The sequence below is a fragment of the Cyclopterus lumpus genome, chromosome 25 (assembly GCF_009769545.1).
Source record: "Cyclopterus lumpus isolate fCycLum1 chromosome 25, fCycLum1.pri, whole genome shotgun sequence".
NCBI lineage: Eukaryota > Metazoa > Chordata > Actinopteri > Perciformes > Cyclopteridae > Cyclopterus > Cyclopterus lumpus.
Genome location: NC_046990.1, coordinates 6,469,790 through 6,494,534, shown reverse-complemented (window position 1 = coordinate 6,494,534; position 24,745 = coordinate 6,469,790). Strand labels below are relative to the sequence as shown.

General features: G+C 42.7%; 1 protein-coding gene across 2 annotated transcripts; it reads right to left on the bottom strand.

Annotated features, from left to right (window-relative positions):
* Positions 1-247: 247 nt before the first annotated feature.
* Positions 248-24,317, bottom strand: cep162 (centrosomal protein 162). Of its 2 annotated transcripts, none has more exons than XM_034529094.1 (29): positions 24,210-24,317; positions 22,875-22,976; positions 21,948-22,065; positions 17,849-17,983; positions 17,114-17,285; positions 14,700-14,788; positions 14,549-14,610; positions 13,910-13,940; positions 13,593-13,667; positions 12,851-13,060; positions 11,877-11,958; positions 10,731-10,992; positions 10,404-10,617; positions 9,974-10,122; positions 9,254-9,391; positions 8,993-9,124; positions 8,143-8,255; positions 7,860-7,959; positions 7,466-7,592; positions 7,167-7,330; positions 5,715-5,819; positions 5,365-5,604; positions 4,631-4,858; positions 4,127-4,427; positions 3,073-3,205; positions 2,861-3,002; positions 2,675-2,773; positions 1,664-1,798; positions 248-1,119 (listed from the first exon to the last, which is right to left on the bottom strand). In XM_034529094.1, the coding sequence occupies exons 2-29, from the start codon at positions 22,932-22,934 to the stop codon at positions 943-945; spliced, it is 3,993 nt and encodes a 1,330-aa protein (XP_034384985.1). In that variant the 5' UTR covers positions 22,935-22,976; positions 24,210-24,317; the 3' UTR covers positions 248-942. The 2 variants fall into 2 exon arrangements, with proteins under 2 accessions (XP_034384985.1, XP_034384986.1); XM_034529095.1 differs by having other exon boundaries at positions 566-1,119; positions 9,974-10,119.
* Positions 24,318-24,745: the final 428 nt, after the last annotated feature.

The following is a 24,745-nucleotide window of genomic DNA, read 5'->3' as shown; positions in this document are numbered from 1 at the left end:
AGTGTGTGTGTGAGTGAGTGAGTGAGTGTGTGTGAGTGTTAGTGTGTGTGTGAGTGAAAGAGTGAGTGTGTGTGTGAGTAAATGAGTGAGTGAGTGTGTGTGAGTGTTAGTGTGTGAGTGAGGGACTGTTAGTGAGTGTGTGTGTTTGAGTGAATGAGTGAGTGTGTGTGAGTAAATGAGCGAATGTGAGTGTTAGTGTGAGTGAGTGAATGAGTGTGTGAGAGTCAGTGTGTGGGTGTGTGAGTGAGTGTGTGAGTGCGTGTTAGTGTGTGAGAGTGTGACAGAGACAGTGAGAGAAGGTGGACTACTGCATGCAATGTTATTAATAACTCCCTCTGAACCCTAATCTTTGATATTTCACAGTAGGTTCGGGGGTCGGGGGTCAACCCGCTCATATCTACTGTTTAGCATCCAAAAGAATGCAAAACCCCGTAAAGTAAATCCCGCCCCCTCAGCACATCATAAATCCTGTGCATTAAGATTGGGATGAAGTGGATTTAATTAATTTAAAAAAGTGACACTATCGCAATTTAAACTTTTTTTTATTTTCACTTCATCTTAAATAAGTTACAATAATTAAAAAAATAGATTGCAGCTACAACACATACAAAAGAAAGAAACCAGTACAGTGTGTGTGTTCTTCAGTCGAAACACTCATGGATTTAACTTCCTCTGCCTCTGAGACCCAACTCTGAGTATATTAAAGCTCTACTTCTATTTCTATGTGTTAATAAGAAGTCCTGCTGATATGAAGGCAGCGGCTGTGGACCAGGATCTCGGTCTGTCTCGGATGAGAAGGTGATGAGTAATATTACAGCTGCTGTCAAAAGAAGCTTCACCTGAACTCATTCTACCACTGAGACAGTGATTGTAGCTTATGTCGTCAAACCTTGCGTGTGCATTAACTCCTCTGGGTGGGGGGGGCCTGTGAAGAACGGGGGGTCAGGAGTGGGGGAGAACCACTCCCTGTCTTTGGAGATGTCTCAGGATGTCCAGGATGGAGTCCAGCTCCAGACGGAAAGCCTCCAACTCTCTGCTCTTGTCCTGAGCCAGACGCTTCCAGCTCTCCACCTCTGACTGCTGATCAGCCTCTGACGTCTGCCACGAGCCCACAATCACCTGCATTGGGGAACGGGGGGGACTCTGTTCAGTATATTGTCTGGCTCAGATGACCTGGAGTTGTCTCCTTCTGTGGGTGGAGCTTCTATTAACGTAATTGTACTGACGTATACAGTGGCTTGCAAAAGTAGTCACCTCGTTTGGTGTTTTTAATATTTTGTTGCATTACAACCCTGAATCAACAGCCTCTCAATACGATCTGGTGACAATAAATTACCATCAGAAGTGTCCTGATTAAATGGAAAGAATGTGGCACCACAATAAACCTGCACAAAGAGGACCAACACTCATGGACCAGGTAAGGAGGACATTAATCAGACCAAAGACTCATCTGTCTGTAGGACCACTTTCAGCTGTACACGCAACAGAGCTGGGCTTTATGGAAGAGATGCCAGGAAAAAAAGAGATCGCTTAAAGAAAACCACATTCGGAGTGGCATGTGAGAGACTTCTTACAGGTTTAGTTTTCTATTTCTCTTTGCTTAAGCCCCTAAAATGTAAAACTCCTCCATGTGACTCAAGAGAACAGCAGCCATCATGTGTACCTGCTGCAGCTCCTTCTCTCTGTGTTGGTGTCTGAGCTCCATGTTGACGATCTTCCTCTCCAGGCCACACAGGAGCTTCACCTCTGGGCTCTGAGCTTCTTTAGCTTCCTTCAGCTCCCTCAGCAGTCTGGTCAGCTACACGCAAAGCAGTGACGAGAGGAAATGCTGAACAATTGTCTTTTGATAAACATATTTACATATCAATGGAAGGTTGCTCTCTACTACTTTATAAAGACAGGAAATTAGAATAAAATCCAATCCAGAACCGGTTTTGTGCCACTTCGCCATGCAGTGAGGATGCCAAGCACATCTCTGCATTGCAACTCGGCCACACGTTGTTTTTGCATTTTGGAAGTCCTAAATAACACAGTGTCCCAAACTATTGATTCTAAATACTACAGAACTCCTCCGTCATCGGTGCTCTAGTCTGTGAGGACGCTCAGTGTACATGTAGCAGAAGATGTGCGTTTTAAAATGGAAACGTAGTCATGTGGACATGGCCTATTTATTTCAGAGTTATTTTATTTCAATAAGTTATTGCATTTAGCCCATCCATAGCATTCTAGGAGCAGTGGGCTGCTGTGAAGTGCCCGGGAAGCAACTTGGGGTTCAGGGTCTCGCTAAAGGACGCTTTGACATGCAAACTGTGTGGAGGACGGGCATCGAACCGGGTACCTTGTGGTGACACCCCATGAGCCACAAATATGGGGAGGGTTCAGGACCTCCAGAGCTGTGTGTTGTGTGACCTCAATGTAGGCCGACACATGTCAGTGTATTTTCTTTCTCAAGAGTTTGATATTGTTATAACAGGTAAAATAGCTATACAATGTCAACAAGTGTCTTCTATTCTGGTTCTATAATTTAATAAATACAACAAACTATAGTTTTTGTCTATATAATATGACTATATATATATAAATGTTTATAAGCTGTGATATCAAATGGAAAAAAGGGCAAAATGGCTCTTTGGATATGAAAGGTTGCCGACCTCTGACCTAGTTCTGCCATCACCTGCTTCTGCACAGCGTCCTCTCGGGTCCTGGATATTGCCAGAGCCTCTTTAGCTCCCTGCACCTCTTTCAGCTGGTCTCGCAAATGTGTCACCGTTATCTACAGGTCAATTGCAAGGTTAAAGGTTAACAGCGTCACTGTCAGCACTTCCTGTTGACATGCGGTGACTAGTGAGGGAGCCAGTACCTGCTGAGCGTTGAGCTTATTGGCCAGTTCAGCGACCCTTGAGGACGAGTGTTCCAGGGCATGGGCGGCACGCAGCTGGTCCAGCGCCCTGAGGTGCTCTGCTCTCATGGAGGACAGCTGCTCTGCAGAGTGGCCCTCGAGCCTAACGGATCACAGTCACTTCAGCCTCTGAGCGCATCCGTATTAGCTGGTGTGTTCGCACCGATACACACCTGCACAGCTCCTGCTTGGCTTGTAGAGCATCGGATCTCAACGCCTCCCTCTCCTGCTCGCCCTGCAGCTGCAGCCGCTCCACGCGCTGCTTCAGAGCCTCGTTCTCCTGCACAACCTCCGAGATGTGACTGCCTGTCAAAAAAGATAATGCCACATATTTATATTCCCATGTGTTTTTCACTCCCTGGTAACACCGTTTTTTTTTTCTTCTAATACCTGAAACAATCCTTACCATTCTCTAAGTTACTTATGCAATGAAAATGTTGTTCACTACTCCACTAAGTAGGACACACCTCCCTTTAACATTATGCTAGCAAGATTCAAAGTCAAGACAAGACCAGCTAGCTATCCCTCCACATCCCTAAATCAATATCCAGATTTTCACAAACAAATGAGAGGCCATGAGTACTGTTGGCTGCAGCTGGAAGTAGTGACACATAGTGATACATACTTGTATGTATCAGTAAATCTTGGCTTATACTTGGCTCGGCGTACATTCAAACAAAAGGAGCTGTGAAGAATCAAAAAGACGAGGAGAGTAACCCAGAGTTACGGCCACAGAACGAGGAGGGATTGTAATCATCTGTAAATTCTAATCTCATATTCATGGACTCATTTATTGTCCGTATACAAGCTCTTCTGTAAAGAGAAAAAGTATTCAATGCATTATAAAGAAACCAAGGTTGAATTTGGCAGTAAAATATTTACTCAAATCTAGTCCGTGATTACGCCTCAAGCCAGCTTTACAACGGCGAGTATAAACTACGCTTAAGTTCAGAGACAGTGTAACTTACTTCTTCTTGTTCAAGTCGCCCCCCTGTGGTGTTCAGAGGATGAAGCACGGTTGCAAATAAGACTTAAGACTTATTAATAATAAGACTAATTTAATGTGGCCAACGCATTCATTCAGAATGGTGAACTGGCAGTTTCAGTGTAACTACTTAGTAGGGGACCATTATATGGAACTAAAAGACAATCAGAATCTAGCATTCACTGGTATAAATTATGATATTAATGCAGAGGAAAGACGTCCACGAAGGTCCACGTTCATACCTGTGAACACGGTGGGCTGGTAGGTCTTCTCACAATGGGCAGCTGGGAACGTCTCCTCCCCTCCTGCAGAAGCACAGCGGAGTGTTTTGGCTGGTTGCCTCCTCGTCTCCGTTGGACGGGTTTCTGGTCGTGGGTTGGGGACAGGCATCATGTTCCTCCTCTCCTTCTGCAGTCTCTCAACACTGCGGCAAAGCTCCTGAATGGTCCGCGTCTTGGAGGCGAGGTCATTGTTCAGCCGCTCTATCCGGGCGCCGAATGCTGCCTCGGTTTGGCGCTGGTGTCGGCCGGGACTGGGTTGGGCCTGTGAAGGGAAGTGAGGTTATATTCTCAGCCCCTTGGATTTGTCTAATCATCACATCAAGAAGCAATATACTACATAATCGGCAAGGAATCTCACATTTCTGTATGTTTAGTCTATACAGCGTTTATTGACACATCCCCACAGAGCACACAGAGCCAACAGTGAGGCTAAAGCGAGTTCAGGTGTTTCTCCGTGTTAATGACCTGGGTAGCTCCCGTTCCAGCCGAGTGCTTGAGCTGCTGCTGGAGACCCTCGATCTGGTCCTGGAGAGAACGTTCTCTCTCCTGATGGCTTTCCTCCACACGCCGCAGCTCTTCCTCCAGTGTTCCAGCCTGAGCCGGCCGCGGCTCGGACCCCACTGCCTCCAGCTGCTGCTGCTGCTGCTGCTCCAGCTGCTGCTCCAGCTCCGAGATCTGCTGCTCATAGCGGAGCTAAACACGGTGCACACAATTTCATGTTTTTCACAAATCAATTCGTGAAGTTTGTTTTGCATGACATTTTGTTGCAGTTTCTGCCAATGTGTTTGTCCTTGGTCAACATAGTGCTGATAACTAATAAAATCCTATGATCCCATCTCCTTTTACTACCTAAGGACATTTAGGCACTAGTGATCATCTTGAGCAATTCATTGTTAAAACCAAAGACATTTGTATTGATTAGATATAAACACACTGGCATATAGTCATTTATATAGGTAATATGCAAAGTTAGGTCAGAATAGTGTAAATCAGCCCGTTTTTTGCATTTCATATGAGTCGTTGAAGTGGAACCTTTGTCTCCCCCTGCTGGCAGTGAGAGTACTGACACTTGGTTTACACTCACCCCGTAGTGAAGTGTGTCGTAGTGAGGTCACAAATGGTTCACGGACAAAGTCCTCCGAACATGTTTTTACATCATTTTATTTCAGTTATTACAGCTAGATTGACATTAGCTGTACCTTGATCCTGTGGAACTGCTGCTCCATGGCCCGCAGGCCCCGCTTGGCCTCCTCATCGTGGCCCTCCAGCTCAGCCTCCAGACGCTGGATCCTGCGCTCCAGCAGGGCGTTGACCCTGCTGGGCGGGGGTGGCGTCTTGGCGGCCACATCCTCTTCACAGCTAGCCGTGGCTGCAGCGTAGATCAGAGCGGGCAGGGAGTTTGGGTTTCTGCGTCTCAGTATCTGCTCCAGCTCCTTCACCTGGGGAAGAGAGGAAGACTGAAGAAATGATGAAGGGACTCCGGGGGAGGGGAGGGAGGGCGAGGGTGTAACAAGTGTGATTAGTGGGCGTGTTGGTTTGTGTGGGAGACCTGTCGCTCAAGGTCCTGCATCCTCTTCGCGTCCACAGTTTTCTCTTTGGTCTTCCTCTGCTGCTCACTGCTTCTTTTGCCCACATCCAGTTTCAGTCTCTCTACCTGACACGGAGACACGCTGCCAGTTATGCCACAGGAAGCAGCATTAAACTGATAACTGGCTTCCTGTCATACATTGTAGGGCTAAACGATTAAACAAAAACAAAATCAAAAAAAAAAAATATATATATATATATATATATATATATATATAACATTGTGATCAGTTAATGCATATGCAATATGATTCATAAATCTCACTTTCACTGAAAAATATTTTTAAATGATTATGGTGTGATTCCTTGTGGGGTTTTCTACCAGACAAAGATGGTTCTTTTACGTGTGTAGAATGTGATATGTGGGCCAAAACATCTTCGCAGCACCACACTATTTTATTTTGACACCGCGTTGTGATTCGATTTGACTATTTCAGATGGAAAATTCATTTGCGTTGCACTCCACATCCCAAAACGCCACACTCACTCCACCTGGCGCATGTCCACCTATCAAGACATAGACAAACAGAAATCATCTCTCACAGGTGTGGGGAGTTCCATTTCATTCTTCATGACCACCACAGAGAAATTAATAGAACCATAGTTCCATATAAAACTATGGTTTGGATAGAGATGGAGAGTGATTGAGGGCCAGAGCGACATGCTGCAGTGTTGCCAGTGCAGATAGCTGTAATGATAAAAACTAAGACAGGCGACATGGGGCAGTTGGAACTGTGTTGTTGGTGGAATATAAAAACAAAAACTGAGTGTTTAGCTTAAAATACATAATGTTTATGAGTATTACTTCATAGTATCAATCTGTAAGGGGGAGTGTGGTGAAACACTAAAACCTATGCATGTCCAAACTAATAAATTGTGGCACAAACATGCAAAAATCACAACTTTTCCTCAGCATAGTAGAGCAACGTTTATGAAACATATCAGAAAACAATACAAGTCTTCTGCAGAAAAAGTCTTTTGATTTACAATTTTTTAAAAAGATGTTTTACTCGTACAGGAACTGGGCTTCAGACTAGTTGATGGGGGGGGGGGTATCTTCACAGATCATTATGTGACCAAATGAAGGGGTCTTTTGAAGTCCATGAATCCTATAAATGAATATGTATAGTTGCATCTACTATATATATATATATATATATATATATATATATATATATATATATATATATAGAGATAGAGAGACTTAAGATAAATGAACTGGACTTGTAGAGCAGCTTTCTAGTCTTACGACCACTCAAAGTGCTTTAACACTACATGTCATTCACATACATTCATACACTGATATCAGGGGCTACCATACAAGCCATCTAAGCATTCACTCCTATTCACACACGCAGTTAGGTGTCTTGCCCAAGGACACCCTGCTAAGTGGTGAGAGGTAAGCGAGCCTCACCTGCTCTTGGAGCTGGTGTGTCTCAGCCGTAGCGGCCTTCAGTCTGCCAGCATCTCTGTCCAGCAGCTCCTGGTTCTCGGCAAACCACTGCAGCTTCTTCTTCAGGGCCGCCACGTCTTCTCTGTGCTTGTCCTCCAATACGCGCATCTCAAAAGTCTTGTCCCCTGACACATTCAGAATGTACACGTCGTCAGTAAAAACCGACGGTGGCGCACGCATATTCAGTTTAAAACGTCTGTAAGAAACTTGGTCTTTGGAATTGAATTCGACCACTGGCACTGCTCTGAATCCAGTTTTACCTGAGGCAGACACCGCCTGAGCTTTAGCTAGGTCCCTCTCTTTCTTCATCAGCTGCAGCTCTACGTCCAGAGCCTGCTTTTCTTGCTTCAGTCTGTGGCCGTCCTCAGACAGCTTGGCCTCATTCCTCTGCACAGAAACACATCTCTCTGTGGGTTTCCTGAATACTGATTGAATATGACGAATGAATGAAACCTTGAAGCTACTGGTTTTATGGATGGAATTGCAATCTCCACAAGTTGCCCAGTAAGAACAGGAAAGACGACGATGGGTCATTGTCACTAATAGCCTGTTGGCAGTTTAGAATATCTGAATGTAGATGCAGTTAATTCCCAGTGTGGGCTGGAGAACACAATAGGGGACCTTCTGGACGGTTTCAGTGCCTGTGGTACGTACCTGAAATGTATTTAGTTGAGCTAACAAGTCTGTAATGCGTTGAGTGTGATCCATTACGCACACACTTCCCACAGTCCTTGAGGTTTTATTCAGCTGCTCCCTGGTCAAGATGGGAAATGCCATAGAGAATACAAGCAACAGTTAACTACATCTTCAGAAAAAACACATACAGTACATATAAAGACATTTTATTTCAAAAGGTAATTTTCATCAGTAAGCCAACATAGATTTTTAATGGCATTCATACTTGGAAGACATTCACAATCATCTCTGATAGACACACCTTGTGAAAGCCAGCTCACTCAGCAGCCTCTGGTTTTCACTAAACATGGCCTCCTCGTTGGCTTTGCTCTTCACCTGCTGAGCCTTCATCTGCAAATACAGCTTCTCATTCTCCTGAAAAGGGAACATTAGCTTTACTGCACTTGAATAAGAACGACTGTTCAAACTACAAGGGGGAAAAAGGAGCAGAAAAGGTCAAAAAGAAAACATCACGCAATTGAGACACGAGTGAGGATTGTTGGTGGCAGCCTGCTTCATGTTAAGAATGAATGAATTAAGACTACTTGGCTGGCACAATAGAAAACGCTTTACCCCGAGGTAAATGTGACGTTATCTCAGTCTCATTCCAGGAGCACAACAAAGTCATTTAGGCTGTAACCGAAATCCCTCCCTCATTCACAGATATAAGATTCCTTATATAACTGACACTTCATAGTTTACTCTGGAGTGAGCAGAAAAAATAATTCTTTGAATTTGAAGCCCCTTTTCAACCACAAGGGTTTGAGGGTGGGGTTTGCAGGGCTGGCCGTATGAGGAAGTACTCTATTATCGTTTTAAAAATGATCGGACCATTTTAGAAACGAGGTGGGAGAATGTCTCCTTGTTTGATACCATTAAAAGTAGTTTGGTCTTTTTGTCTGCATCCCGGCACCCTAACAGGTGTCCCTTTTGTTCAGGATGTTCAGTCCTTTTCTGTAAACCCACATTTCTAAACACAAAAGCACAACAGAGTTGACGAGCTTGGAACTACGGTGTAACAGACAAATAGATTTGATTAAATGACGATCAAAGGGAAGCCCGCACGCAGATGAATCCCTGAGGAATGAACACATAAAGAGAGGACGACAAACCTGCTGGTAACCTTTGATGAGCGTCTCCTGCTCTTTTATTTCTTTATCAATCTGCTGGAGCGTTCCCTCTGCAGCAGAGTCAGTGGCCTCGGCCCGTCTCTTCTTCTGACTGGCTTCTTCTGCACTTCTCAGCTGAGGGGATACAACAAAAACAATGCTTATTTTACGACTTATCGATGTGTCGTTGTTGCTACAGATTTTTGCATCGAAACAAATAAGGGAGTTTACAGCTAACAATAAGATCAAGGCGTGTTTGAGCACCTTGCTCTGCAGAAGGTAGTTCTGCTGTCTCAGGGAGTTGAGCTCCTCGGCGCCTCCCTTCAACATCTGCAGCTCCCTCTCCTTGTGAGCCAGCTGGCCTCTCAGCTCCTCCACCAGAGAGCCTTCGTCATCCTCCCTCTGCAAGTCAGACGTCAACACTGACATCACATGCATCGTGAACTGTGGTAATCGACCCATTATGTGCTCGTCCTTCTTCAAACATCTCATACCAAAGTGATACGCAAACAACTAAAAGTCTCTTCTTACTCACATGTGTCCGGCTAAAATAGCACAATAACGTGAACTAACTCTATCTGTCTTTGAATGACGCTCCTCCTTCATTTACATATCCATTTACACATAGATCCCCTGCTGACTTTTCTTCTTTTCATCATTTTTATCATGTTTTGGCGATGCTGAATGTCTAAGATGGTAGCTCTAATTCTTCTGGATTGCATTAATAGTCCTGTGGATCACCAATAAGAGCTCAGCGCTACAACCTGGCGTGAGCGGCTACATACCACACTCACCAGAGTCAAGGAGAGTTTATTGTCATTATTCAGCACAGGATTGAACAACTAAATGCGGTTGTAGTCCATTTGCTAATAATCATTCTGCTTTCTTGCCTGCCTCTTTAATTAGCGCGACACACACTGTGTGCCGAGTTAGCATTCTATCAAGCATGTCAAAAAGTCCGCTGCATATTTAGTATTTCCCTACGTTATTTGGAAGCCGATGTGTCAGTCGGGTGACTTCCTGTGCGTCTGTGGCGTCCTGGTGACTGCTGGTGTCCACCTGCTGTTGGAGGACAGCCACTAAGGACTGAACGGACGCCACCAGCTCACTGCTCACCTTCAGACCCGGCTCTGCTAATCGAACAAACAATGGCACCTTTTTATACAAACACACAACGTGACACATTGATAACACTCTTGCCAGAAGACACAAAGGGATTACATTTATTTATTTATTTTTTTAAATCCAAAAGATAACACATGACATGAAGAGGATGGAAATCTTTGCTTAGATTTAAAAGCAAAGACAAATAAACACGTGTTCCTTTTATAGCGAGAGACAAACCCCATAATCTTAAATAATCAGAGTTTTTTTTAAATTACTTGATATGTTGTGTGTGAGTGCCATTAATAACCTGTGTAGTCCTCTTTTTCTTGGCTCTTTGTGACTTTGGCTTTTTCCCGTGGATGCTGCAGAGGACGGGAAACAGAAGGCTGGGTTTTGGATGACGCAGCAGCTCTACTCAGCCCTGAGGTCCTCCCCTCCACTCTGCTGCCTCTCACATGGGTCCCAGTGTGTTTCCTCGCTGAAGACGTAGAGGAATGAGAAACAGCAGATCCATGCGAGGCCTGGGGAGAACATTAGGCTCATTATATTTGATCCCACCCTCTAAGTGTTCTGTCTGATATGATTACAAATCCAAGCACTCCTGAAATGGAGAATAGTTTGAAGTGTTCCTCACCTGTTGTTTCTTAGCTTTGCCAGCCTGAGAGTATTTGTTCTGATCCTGCATCAGCTTCTCTACTTCCTGTCTGATGCTCCACGTCAGGTTGGGAGGGTCTGGGGAGCTGGACGGGGGGCTGGTCAACCCCCTGGCTGCCTGTATCCCGTCTAAGGGGTCAGCCAGCTCTGCTCCCATCAGTTGCGAGTCTGGAGGCGTCACATGTGAGAAAGTCCTTTCCAAGAACCGGGGGGTCTTTTCTTGGTCCTCTAGTTCTACAGCACTGTAATCAGAGAATGTGAAGAGACAAACACGCTAAAACGTTTTCAAAAACAGTTTGTGTTGTTGTTGTTGTTGTTGTTGTTGTTGTGACTAAATTCAGGTTTGGAAGTCAATTAAAGCACGAATCAGATCTGTGTCTGATGTCTTCGGTACAGTGTTGGATTTTGCCTGCTTGAATCTCAGATTGAACAGGTGTCATCCTACGATGACCTCAGATTGGAGATGATGGATATTCTTGTTAATTGCATGTTGAGTAACTCACAAATATAGACTTAGCCTTTGGGTACAGAGATTCTTTTGTTCACAAGTAGGCTTATTATTATGTATTATTATTATTTATCTAGGCTCATTATTATTGTTATCATTCATCTGGGCTCATTATTATAATAGGTATTATTGTTATCATTGATCTAGGCTTATCATGTATTTTGGTAAACTATCGACCAAAATAATCATGTACAAAAAAGTAATACAACTTTTTCAGTCAAACGATAACTAATATCAAACCTTTTTGTGTCCAGATCTAGAAAAAAAGGACAATTTATCAGAGAATGTGTGCGGACTCAAGCATTAATGGAAGGATTTTTGCGGATTTGCGGATTTAAAGTTGGAATTTTGTTGAAAAATGTGTAATCATCTACAAAATCCACAACATGCATTTATCTGAATACATATTCTGCTTCATTCCATATTTGTTGTCGTTTCACATTTCTAAATCATTATTTTCACTCCGGTCAAACCGTGTTTGCTCTCCCACTCGCCATACAGTTATATTTATATGCATGCTTTACCATCAATACTTCTGTTATTACATGTCCATAACATGTACGCAACAGTTTTGTGAAGTCTATATGTTGGATACATTCTGGTAAAATGTGTTCTAACCTGGCTGGCTGGAGGGTGAAGCCTCTGATATCGTCCCTCTCAGGTCGGATGGGTCTCATCAACTCTTCTGCAGTTGGAAGCTCTAGATACATAAACAAAATAATGATTCAACATACTTTAGTCCTGTAATGAGCTTACAGCACAGGACTGCCTGAATGTTTAATTCAATACCACTACAGTACAATACACTGGGTGTGTCTCCCTCGGGAGTCGGTACCTTGAAGGAAGGGTTGGCAATCTCCTTCAGAAATATTTGTTATATTTTTGTTGAAATTCTCATAACATCCTGACAGAAATCCATGAACGATTGCTTTCTGGCTACCTGCCTGCCTGCGTGCATTCTGCCCGTGCGCTCATTGCTCGTCACAAGAGTCTTCCACAAGCTGCTTGCTTAACAGCTGTGAATACTAACAACAGCCATGTTTGTTGTTTACGATCATTGTTATCATTTTGGGGGAGTGGCTTTGGAGGAGGACCTGAAGGGATGGGCTGTCAGTGTTTGCCCACTCTGCCTTTAACTGGGATGCAGCTTTTGTAGATGCATCATTCCTCCAGATGGTACAGATACAGTGAATCAGACAGACACAGGGAGTCCACCATTCCCCCAAATACCGTTTGCAGTCTGGTGGTCACACTCGCCAACCGTCACGATATTTTGGGAGACTCCTATCTTTTATTGCCCTCTCACGGTGTATCTATTTTCCTGAGCCTCTAGAATTGATGGCTTTCAGAGCACAATGCTTCTGTTGTCGTGTCTTAAAGAGACAAATAGAGAAAATGGAGAGCATGTATACGAAGATAAAGAAATACTAAAACGGGGGAAAAAACTGATGAATATTAGTTGGCAAAGTAATTGATTTTCTTTCCTGAGAATCAAAAGTAAAATTAAAAATATTTAACATAAAAATGCTGTAGCAGTGTACTTATTATGTTTGACTTTTCCACGGTTGGAAAGTACGACGGTGGCGTCTGACCTGACTCGTTGGTAGAAGCCGGCTGAAGAGACTGTGTGGCATGATGAGGAGGAGGAGAGGATGGAGACACAGGTCTGTTGATCCTCCCCCTCCCTTCCACAGATGAACGATGGGGATGATAGTCTTCTGAATCTTCCACGACATGGATCTGTCTGTAGGCCTCATGGAGAGCCTCCATGTCTGAGGCCCCACTCTGCACGTACGACTGGCCTGGACAGAAAACACATTAAACGAGTGGTCTCGCAATCAGAACATCGGGATAATGAAAGTAAACAAGACTGCCAACATTAAGTCATTTTAGACATTAGAATAATGAAAATGGACATATCATATCTTAAAAGGAACTTGAATTTTCAACAGCCACTATGCTTACAAAAACCAACAAAATGCAACATGGGTTATGCATCAATAAATTAAAGAAACTAGGTCTCATGTCTGGTTGCTCTAAATCTAGAATCTTCTACAATGAGCGTGCTGCATCTTGTAAAAAGACGAGATGGGCCTAAATTATCCATTGTGAACCAATCTTGATGACTATTACATTAAAATACATTTAAAAAAAAGGGGCAATAGAATGCCACCCGCTGCCTTTAATCAAAGCTTTCTCTCTGTACATTTGGAATATTTATTGTTTTAAATTAAATGAAAATTTCACGTAACAAGGTAATCTTGTTTAGATTGCATGATCTAGTCTGGTACTTGTTTGGTTTGTGGTACTGGACTCCTCTCGTGTGAGTGTTACCTCTGTCCAGTGACCCGGCTGTGTCCTTTCGTCTCTCTCCTCCCCCGGTGTCATCCAGGGAATCGTGGAGAGACACTGAGAGAAAAGTTAAGTTAGAGTTTGTTATATTTGCAGCGCAGATCTCGAAGCATATCGTTATAACCTTTGTCCATTCGCCCACTAGAGCAGTATAGGATAGCAGCACAACACTTATATATATATAGAGACGACAGAGAAGATGAATATATATATATGTTGTGCTTTTTTATTTAATATTAGTGTTGTGTACGGCCAAACACCCACCCATGACACATGACCCATGAGTCTTTTTCTCTTACCTTTGGCAAGAATTGGAGACATTTTAGACTTCTAAAAAAAAAAAAGAGAGAAAAAAATCATAGGATGAATTAGTGAATCATGTAGCAAGATGTCAGTTTGTGATATTTCAGTATAAAGACATAAATAGCAAATGGTTTGCAGCTCTGACACCCTCTCAGCCAATATCAAGCATGTAAACAGCAGTTAACGCTTTTGATCTCGAGTCAGTAGGGCAGCTCATGTTTGCATAATTCCTAAGCAACTGAGCTCATGAATTATGTTATTTAATGTGTCTGTCATGTGTCATACTAGAACTGAGAAGATTATTGGTGCGGTTTAATACCCATACTATCATGTTAGTATACCAGAACAAGATTTAGCATGTTCCAATACAGAGAATGCAATATGCCAACAATACCAGGATGTTCTACTGCATACGGGCGCTTTTTGCAGTATAAAAGCCAGCATGCTCCTCTTTCTATTCTGTCCCACAACCCTCTGACAGATGACAGCCTGCTGACAGCTGAGGCTCCATACGTAGGTCACATATGGACAACTGAGTCAATCACTGTGTAGTCATGTAGTGGAAAGCTCCAAAAAAAAGTTAACCTCGAGTCAAAATCATTTTGTTTATCACAGGACACTTTCTGAATACAAACCTCCTCCGAAAGCTCTTTTCCGTTTGCCTCTTCCTCGAAATCTTCACTGTAATTTGGAGATCCTGTAACGACAGACAGAACAGACCTGATTTAGACACACGGAATCAGACAGATCAATGAAACATGGTTGCCAAGTCATGATTACTCTTACCTGAAGACTCTCTGACCGCCTCTGGGACCCTGGCCTTCCCATCATCATCATCATCATCATCATCATCATCACTCTGCTCCTCAGCTCTCCTGGAGGGACGACATTCAAGCTCATTACATTACAAGTCACCAGCGGAAGCAGCAAAGACCCCGAGACCCCACGTGGGATCTGCTTAGTATGCAAGGATCTGCTAGTATGCAATCCCACCGCTCATGGTTAACTCTGGAACATCTGTCAGGGGTGATGAACTCCAAGCCTCATTGAGAGAGAAGTAATATATCCACCATGATCCTCAGCTAACTTATCTAATGATTCATAACAGCAGCTATCATCAAACCACAGGAGTTGTTTTGTAACAGACAAGGGTATGTTGCGAAATCATGTGACCAGTGTAATTCCAAGATAAAAACTTACTAGAACAAGATGTATCTATTGAACCCAAACCACCCAGACTGGAATAGAACTTTAGATGCGTTCTGTACTGCTGGACATATACAGTGTTTTTTTTATTTGGCTGACGTGGCTATAGCTTGTGGCTCTATCTTGTGGCTCTAGCTGTGGATCTAGTTTGGGCTCTAGCTTGTGTCTCTAGCTTGTGGCATCTAGCTTGTGGCTCTAGCTTGTGGCTCGTGTCTAGTTTTTCTGCTCTATAGCTTGGCTCTAGCTTGTGGCTCTAGCTTGTGGCTCTAGCTTGTGGCTCTAGTTTGTGGCTCTAGCTTGTGGCTCTGCTTGTGGCTCTAGTTGTGGCTCTAGTTTGTGGCTCTAGCTTGTGGCTCTAGTTTGTGGCTCTAGCTTGTGGCTCTTGCTTGTGGCTCTAGTTTGTGGCTCTAGTTTGTGGCTCTAGCTTGTGGCTCTAGCTTGTGGCTCTAGTTTGTGGCTCTAGTTTGTGGCTCTAGTTTGTGGCTCTAGCTTGTGGCTCTAGTTGTGGCTCTAGCTTGTGGCTCTAGTTTGTGGTCTAGTTTGTGGCTTCTAGTTGTGGCTCTAGCTTGTGGCTCTAGCTTGCAGCGTGGACAAAGAAGTTGAATAACTTGTTAACGGGACATTCCCCCGTCCCTGGATACAAAGTCCGTCGACTGGTGAAGTCAACGTGGGAAAAATCCCCAGAATGGCAAGGCTGGCACACCAGTAATGTCAGTACACATAAATGACATTTATACACAACATTCCCCTATCTTTTGATTAAATAAGACAATAGACATTCAAAGGTTAAAAACAATAAAGAAAGAAAAGACATTGGATACAGCCTTTGGACTGATGTTGCATTTTTGTTAAGATCTATTATTTTTGCCAGTAGTTGTATTCAGTTGATTTTGGACCGTCTTTCTTTAAAAACTATATGTTAGCAGAAATTATTTTTAGTGTGCTCCGCATCGTTAATTTATATTGAATGAGTTTTAATATGTTGAGGCCTCTACATCTGTATATTCTTCCTAGGCTATGCAATGGCGCCACAGAATATGTAGTATGTTGCTGGGGTAATATTCTATTGTAATTTGTTATTGTTAGGTATGAGCAAAAGATCTTGTTTTTTGTTCAAATTACAATCAACCCTTTTGATTGGTCGTTAATGTCACTAGTCGTTAACTTCTATGAAGGAGTGTGTTTACAATTTGCAACCCAACAACCAACCAGAAAATGTCTCACACGCCAACAGCTTCCCCGGAGTCTTTATACAGGTGAACATCTACAGGTGAATAGTGTAACATCCCCTGTAACGGAGCGTATTCTCTTTATCCATACTTATGACTGTTTTAAACCCTTTGACCACCTCACATAGAAGTCATCAACGTCTTTGATTTAAAAAGGGAAACTTTGTGGATTTCAACTGCCTTTGGTATCTTTGCACTAAACCACCTACTTTGCAACAATACAACCCTTTCTTTATGTCTTAGTATGGCCTTTACAGTGACAAAGGGTTGACAGCGCAGGAATATCACTAATTATAGTGTTAAATATGATTTTTTGTTTGTTGTTGAAGCTCTGTGGTTTGACATACCTCTTTGTATTCCTTCTGTTTCATGGCAGAACAGCTGGCCTTTTTCTGAGTAATTTAGAGGTGTTGATGCTCATGATCAGATTCTACAAACCACGCATGAACATTTTGGACATAAATACGTGAATGTTCTTGCATGAGGTTCAACCGTCCTCCCAAAAGGAAACCCAGAACTGTACATTGTGTGTGTGTAAGCAACACAAGAACACTGGGTTTGAGTCGGGAAACAGATGTCACCTTCAAGAAGAGTATTCAAACTTTAGCAAGAAAGTATAGTCAAGGAAACAAAATGCTTTTCTATTATATGACTTATTGTCTCTAAAAAAAGGAAGGCATCGAGTGACACCTTGATTGATCTGTTCAGGCTACTTCTGGCCTCAGTACTTCAGTGTATAATATAACAGTGTGGCTGCTTACATACCTGAGGTGAGTAGGGATGGCAGAACTGGTTGAGTCAGCTCTCTGTTCAGAATGGAGTAATCTATAGTTGATAGAGCTCCTTGCCTCTAGTTGGGCAAAGAACCTGGCTTTCTCCTCTTCTTCCTCTATCGTGTCCAAACCGATAGCTGTCGTGTTGGCAGCTGGTTCCATCACTGATGAACACACACATGAACAGAGAGCACACACGGGATTTCTACACTGAAATGTTCAGGGAGGATGGGGGGCTGCAGAGTCTCCGTTTTGTTTGTCTAGAAACCCCCAACCATAGACAACAGTGTTGTGAACCATGACATTATAGCCAAACTAGTAGTACTATAATGGCTGTATGACTCCACCAACCAGTCATGGTTGCAGTCCTTAGGACCACATCTGTCCAAAATGTCATCACTTCATTATATTATCCAGTTAGACATTTGTGTGAAATTTATATAATTAGCATATGAGTTCATGAGTTATTGCAAAAACCGTGTTTTGGCAAGTCACAGTGACCTTTAAATTCTAATTAGCTCATCTGTGAGGAGGTTTCTGCCAAATTTGAGGAAATTCCCTGATAATCCCGTTCAGGAGAATGGGACGGCTTTGAGGTCACAGTGACCTTGACCATTGACATGTAAACATCATGCTGTCATCCTCAGCTATCACTGACAGGGAGGCATAACAACTACTTTGTGCCCACAGGTCACTACCCTGCTCCTCTCTGTTGAGCGTGACTCACCCTCGAACTCAATACGGTCTCTGCTGAATGCGCTCAGCCCGTCTCCCTTCAAACCAGCATCTCCTGGATCCTCGTCCTCCAGTGCAACAGACTTCCTCAAAGACTTCCTGAAAGTCTTCCCAGATCCCAGCAGTCCTGGAGGAAAGTGTCATAGAAAAGCACAAGTGAACCTTGTTCACAGATTATGGCTATTAGCTGGAAGTAACTTGGGGGTACTTTTAGAACATTTATTCCTCTTGTGTCATTCAAGACTCAGGACTATCCGCTGCAGGTGAGGACTGATTGTGAGTACCGGTTGATGGAACCTGGATGAATCTACCTTTGACTCAGAATAAGTGTCCTTCCTCTCCTTTCTGCAAACACTTCTCCTCACCTGTCAGTGCAGTGACTTTTATCTTGACTATGCTTGAGGCATTCTTTGGTCTTCCTTAATAAATCACATGCTAAATGGTGAACGATTTCATGATTTAAGTGTTAACATGTATTTTAAGATGGATGGAGGACACACGCACTGTGTACTACTAATAGTAGTACTACTACTACGACTACTACAACAACTCATGGCCTCCATAGTACCCACTGTACACTACATGTTCAGTCCTCATAATAATCAAAAATAATCCATTTCTAAAGTTAAATTGGACATATTATCTTAGGAGGTTAAATGAAATTACCTGTTCATCCAAATTATTTCACAAAAAAACTCTATCAGGCGGTGCATCACAATGACAACCTAAACCTATACAACCTAACCTACCTTCTATGTAATATATATATATATATATATATATATATATTATATATATTATATATCTTATGTAGCAGTAAGCAAACATACAAGGCAATAAAACATGAACAAAATAAACTAAAACTAAAAGCTAAATAGAGACAAAGACTTAGGAGAACTAGTGGTGCTAGTGATGTCTATCACTCTACTGCTGAGGGACTAGTGCCAGACTACCAGAGGGTTTGGGGGCTTGAGTGGAAGTTACCATCTTCACCGTTCCCTTGGGAATGACTATCAGTGCTGGCTGATGGAGTATTATCAGAGAGTGTCTCATCAGGGCTCCTCCCTCCTGACACACACTGGAGGTTTTCACTGCTCACACCGTCAGAGCCGCCGGACGGAGTTCTGTGTCTTCCCACGGTTTGGGAATCCCTCAAGACTGTATCTCTGTGGGGGGTGTCCAATTGAACCGCTTTAACGGAAGCTTTGCAGCGAGGTTTGGGGACCGGCTTATAAAAGGGCTCCGCGCTGACGACTTCAGGCAGCAGGAAGAAACATAAGGGCAAATAATGTTGGTGAACTGTCAAATTAACTCTGGAATAGCTGTCAGAATGAAAGTACACAATCTACACCAGGCTATGTTTTCATTCATCTACACACACTGGCCCTCTTATTAAAATGACCTGCAATCGATTGTGCTTTTGTGTATAAAAAAAAGAAAAAGATCAATCTTGCTGTCGATTCCACTTCAAACAGAAATACTTACTGTTACTGTTGCCCAGTTTCTGACTAAAATACCACAAAAGGTCTCCCTCTCTGGGCTTCTCTACAGAGAGTTGTCAGTAGAACTTTCTTAAGATAGCAGAATGAACAGGTACAGGAATTTTGAGCAATATTAATTATTTTAAAAGATAGTTTAATAGGAAATAATCAATACTGTGTCTAATGTGCCCTGGTATGCTTCCTGCTATGTTCTCTGTCACGATTCCTGCTATGTTCCCTGCTATGCTTCCTGCTATGTTGCCTTGTATATTCCCTTGTATGCTTCCTGCTATGTTCCCTTGTATGCTTCCTGCTTTGTTCCCTGTCAGGCTTCCTGCTATGTTGCCTTGTATATTCCCTGCTATGTTCTCTGTTATGATTCCTGCTATGTTCTCTGTTATGATTCCTGCGATGTTCCCTGGTATGCTTCCTGCTGTGTTCCCTTGTATGCTTCCTGCTGTGTTCCCTGGTATGCTTCCTGCTGTGTTCTCTGTCATGCTTCCTGCTATGTTCCCTTGTATATGCTTCATTACTCCCTTTTAGACTTGCCCTTGTAAGGTTTGGACAATTGTTTATTAAAATAACTTAATATCCTTCTGCTCTGCTGTGTTTGGGTCCATCCCGTTGCCTTTTTGCCAAACTGTGACACTGTAGTCCACTCATCTCTGCTTGAGACTCTGGGCTAAAGGTCTAATTCGCCACAGCCAGACAAGTGTCTACAGTTGAGTTGCATTGTGGGTAATATAGGACTTGTACCTGGCTGATACTGATGTCCGGAGAGTCAGGCATAATACAAAAACACATATTTTGTTCTCTCCATATGAGCACTTAGTGCACATTGAGCCAGCATGTTTCTCATCTAAAACCAAACTATCTCCACAGTGCTAGCTTGACGACGTTGTGTTCAAGAAGACTGAACGTTTACAAAACAATAATGTAAACCAGCCCAGTGAAGGTCGGAGGTGTGTGGTTAAGAAGACAACCATTTTGGTATTTGAGAACAGCTTTGCTTGGTGAAAATCAATAATGCTGATGATGATTTGACCATCAGCTTTAAATATTCAGGAGCAGAGACCGTTTCATACTGGTCAGAATTTGACTAAAAACCGAAAGAGAAAGATACGTGACTGACAATAACTAAATCATAAGTGTAGCTGAATTCAAACCCAGTGTATGTCGTCACAGAGCAGGAGGGGACTGAACAGAAGTCTAACCAGCTGACTCTTAGAGCAACTGGTACAGAAACAACCTGAGAACGCTACTGTGGATGCATGAAGCTTTCACACGGACAGTGTGAAAAGAAAGTGGACGTCCTCTGAAAGAACTCTAAGCTCTCCATCGTGATGCTCTCACCATTGTCGTTCTCAGGCTGAGACTTTTTGGCTTTGATAAATCTGCGTTTGGCCACCTCTGCTTGGGAAAGAGAGTAAACAAAGGGACAGCTTTTCAAAAGAGACAGGATAGAACAGACAAATACAAAGCTGTGAAATTAACAGTTTTCTACAGAAGTGCATATTTTTGCAATGAATTCAATGTTATGTGGTAGTAGTGAGGGAGATGCGTTCATGCTTGTCCTGTTGCACATTGAGGAGGGGCATGAGTCGAGGAGAGATCAGTCAGAAGTGGAAAGTTAGACAGAGAGAGGAACCTCAAATTGATGAGGAGGATGGAAAGGCAAGCAAAAGAACTTTTGGTTTCTATTGGAAACTTTCACCTGAGCAGAGGTCTAACCAGCCAGAGGAACTTTTAACCAGGCTAAGCACTTTAGTGAGGCTGTATTTAATCAATAAAAAAAAAGAAGGAAAAAGATGCAAATCCATCAATAGTTTCAGTTCCAACAATAACATCAAGCCTCAAGGAAACCGTAACCCTAGCGCACAACAACACCTATCAACTAAATTATGGTACACACAACCAAATCCCATCCTACATGAATACAGCATACAATTCCACGTGTGACTGTGTCAATTCTTCTGGTTACTTAGAATTAAGAGTTAAGATGTATCTTAAGATTCCTTATCTTAACTCTTAATTCTAAGTGACTTGTATGGTGCAACCAGAAGAAATCTCTCATGTGAAACGACTCGTGTTTTAACTTCGGCGGGAAAGATACGGAACGAGGCCTTTACACATTTCAAAGTCGGGATGTAGACATTGACATTTAACTATTATATATTCATTAGCAAAATAAATAGTGCCACGACATGTTTTGTGTCAATTCAGCCAACTCCATATGAATTTCCATCCAATCCAAAGTTATGAATAACAGAGGGTGACTAAATGCCTGAATACCACTTGTATATAATGTATAGGGGCAAAGAAGAGGAATTATAATGCTGTTCTTACTCCTCCTCGCTCAGATATTCCCAAGTAAGCCAGTGACCTCCATTTGTTTTTTTCACTACAAACTACCTTTATGGCCACTTGATTAGTGCCAGCTAATAACTGCCGTTATAAAATTCCATAACATATGCCCAAATCTTTTCTCGCTTCCTCCCTGGACTGCAGAGCTTAAACACTGACACTATTGCAGCCACCGACACATTCTCCTTCTGGAAACCTGCCAGGCGATGGCCGTTCTTTCATGGAGAATCCTCTCCCCGTTATTACCTCTCCCGGTTCCTCCACCGCTGTGTTCCTCATCTTGCCACCAGGGCACTGCGGCTTTCTGGGCAGATTTCTGACTGCTTTTAGCCCCGGGCTGCTTCTCAGAGTCATCTGAAACGGACTGACACAAAATCCAGTTTAAGTCAGAGAGATGCCTGTGTAAACTTTACCATGAGTCAAACACTCATTCTTCTCTCAGGATTATAGCAATTTTAAATAAGAGAACATAACAATCCGTAAGCTTTATAATTTAGAAGATAATTGGAGTTGGAGTGGATGGGCCGGATGTACACGTCATTTCAGTCAGCTGCCGTGTTGCTATTGGTGAGAATTCAGGGTCACTCATTTCAGTCTTGCCTCTTTGTGCTTCTGGACTTAAATTCAGACCTAGAGGATTCACAGAATAGCCGACTGTCAAAACCACGATTCGACACTGTGCATGGTCGTAGACTACATCTGTGGTTTTAGCATATTTAGCAGACCGGCCAATACCGTGGTAGCGACCTGTCAATCACAATGTTTGCTCAGGCTTTATCGTTGTTTTTGGGCAATGCAGTAGTCGTGAATGCCTTAGGACTTAGTAACACTTTAACAAAAAGACCACAGCAGCAAATGCAGAGATAGATGCAACGTTATCTTGTACAGCATTTTAAAATCACTGTAAACATGTATTTAATTCAATTTCAAGATATTCAATCTTTATCTGTTTTGCACAAAGACAAAAACTGGAAATACTGTGAAAGTTCCAATTTGACATTGTTGAGGAGATTCTGCTCATCAAACATTCAAAGATGTAATGAAAGGAAGGCATCACGTAGATGCAAAGTTGCCGTTCCCATGTCTCTGCGAGTGTGTTTCAGACAACCCTAAATGTATGAGATGATAATCTATGCACAGTCCCATAGCAGCATGTACATTATGTTACATTACCTCCTTCAGGAACAGCTCAAACTGTTCATCGAGCTCCTGCTTGGTCAGTCTGTGAGACATGGGGATACTGTCCACTCCATCAGCCAATGGGAACCCAGACAACTGAAAGACAAAAAGCATTTAGGGAAAGAAATGACCCCTCATGTGTATAAAGCATATATATGATATATATAAACAAAGGTTTTGACATACTTGAAGCATTAACTGGCTGAATGTGATCGTGTGTATTGCGGTGTTCTTTGCTTTGTGAATACCAACACAACATACAGGTGAGCAATGAGACAGATAATCAGGAGGCATATTTAATGCATTGTTATTATTATTATTAATAGATATATTTGCGGGGTTAATGACTGATGTATTCAAGTGAAGCGAATGGTGAACACCTTCCCTCCCAACTCATCCTAAGTGAAGATGAAATACTGTATAAAGGAACCAACATGTAACCCCAAAATATCGCAAGAACTTTGTGAAAAGATTTAGGCTTGGATCAGTGTTGCGAAAACAGTTCAAACTTATTCAATTTAATTTATAAATGTAACTGTTTTCTTTTATTCATTCAGGGGTGAATTTGAGGGATGAGTACATTTACAAAGTTGTATTAATACATGAATTACTACAGACATAATTGGCTTTAATTGGATTAGAGAAGCCTATATCTATGGACGGTATTTGTGCTAAACCAGCACTGTAATCAAATCTTCCAAGTTATCATTTCCTTTGTTAATAAACATGCAATACACAGCCCTCGCTGTGATGACAGGACGAGTATGAGATCAACCAGGAATCCCACGACGCTGCTGAACGTACAACACGAGCGATCGCGTAAACCGCTGGTAATAAGGGGGCATTTTGCAGAAATTAAATGCTTCTTGCAAACACCTCTCATGACGAATCTTTCATGATAACCTAACGACTGATAACGCGCGAGACAGTGCACCATAACGTTGCCAGATCCATCTTCAAATTCATGGAAGAGCGAACGGGACGTTTGTCAGCGAGGACGTGCACGGTGACTTTACCACTTCCCGTCCAAAACTGTCAGAATAAATGAGTAAAGAAGCAGCAGACATGTTGGTGTAGTTACGTGGGGGCTCGTGTATATGTTGAAGAGAGGTTTACCTTACTTCCGGTGTTTTTCAGAACAAATGTAACGTTATATAGCTAGCAGTAGCTAGCGAAGCAGTTTATCTCCTGATGTTAGCTAGTATCGTTAGCTGGCTAGAGAAGTAAGCTAACGCTAACTTTTCCCCCTGCATGCGGAATACGCGTCCATTCGTGCATGTAAGTAAGGTTTATTTATTTATTTAACAGGCCTTCATCGGCAGAACTCACATTACAGGCAGACTGTGGCCGCTCTCTCCTCCCAACGGGACACTTGTTGCTAGTTTGAGTGTCTGTTTATTCCCGCAACAGCGCCCGGGTGACAGAACCAACCTGATTGGCTCGGAAGGATATGCGTCACGGGAAATAAGACCCAATGGGCTGACGGCAAAATTGAGAAAGGTTTTTATGGTCAAAAGTATGTGGACACTTTGTAAAGGCAGAATGCGACACACAAACACACACTTTGATGTATTCACCCGGAGTGGACTACATTTTATTTAGGATAAACTGACCACCAGAAGCTGCATTAATAACACATGGTTAATTCTAGATATTCCAGCAAAAAGGAACACATTGTCTTCCTTTCCTTTGCCTGGAAGTGTTGCTTTAAAACATTTTAAATTATGTTTAAAGCTGATATGACATTCTTTAGACGGCAGCTCAAACGATTAGTCGTTTAATCGTCAAGTCGACCTACAGGAAATGAATTGGCAACATTTTTGATGAATGATTAATCATTTGAGTCATTTATGAACTCATGCCGT

What these genes read in the sequence shown, in the direction of transcription:
- cep162 (XM_034529094.1), bottom strand. Translation starts at nt 22,934, where the DNA reads ATGTCTCACAGACTGACCAAGCAGGAGCTCGATGAACAGTTTGAGCTG. An exon ending in AGACCGTATTGAGTTCGAGG is followed by an intron (nt 17,286 to 17,848) that starts GTGAGTCACGCT and finishes TGTGTTCATCAG; the next exon opens with TGATGGAACCAGCTGCCAAC. An exon ending in TCATCAAAGGTTACCAGCAG is followed by an intron (nt 8,256 to 8,992) that starts GTTTGTCGTCCT and finishes TTCCCTTTTCAG; the next exon opens with GAGAATGAGAAGCTGTATTT.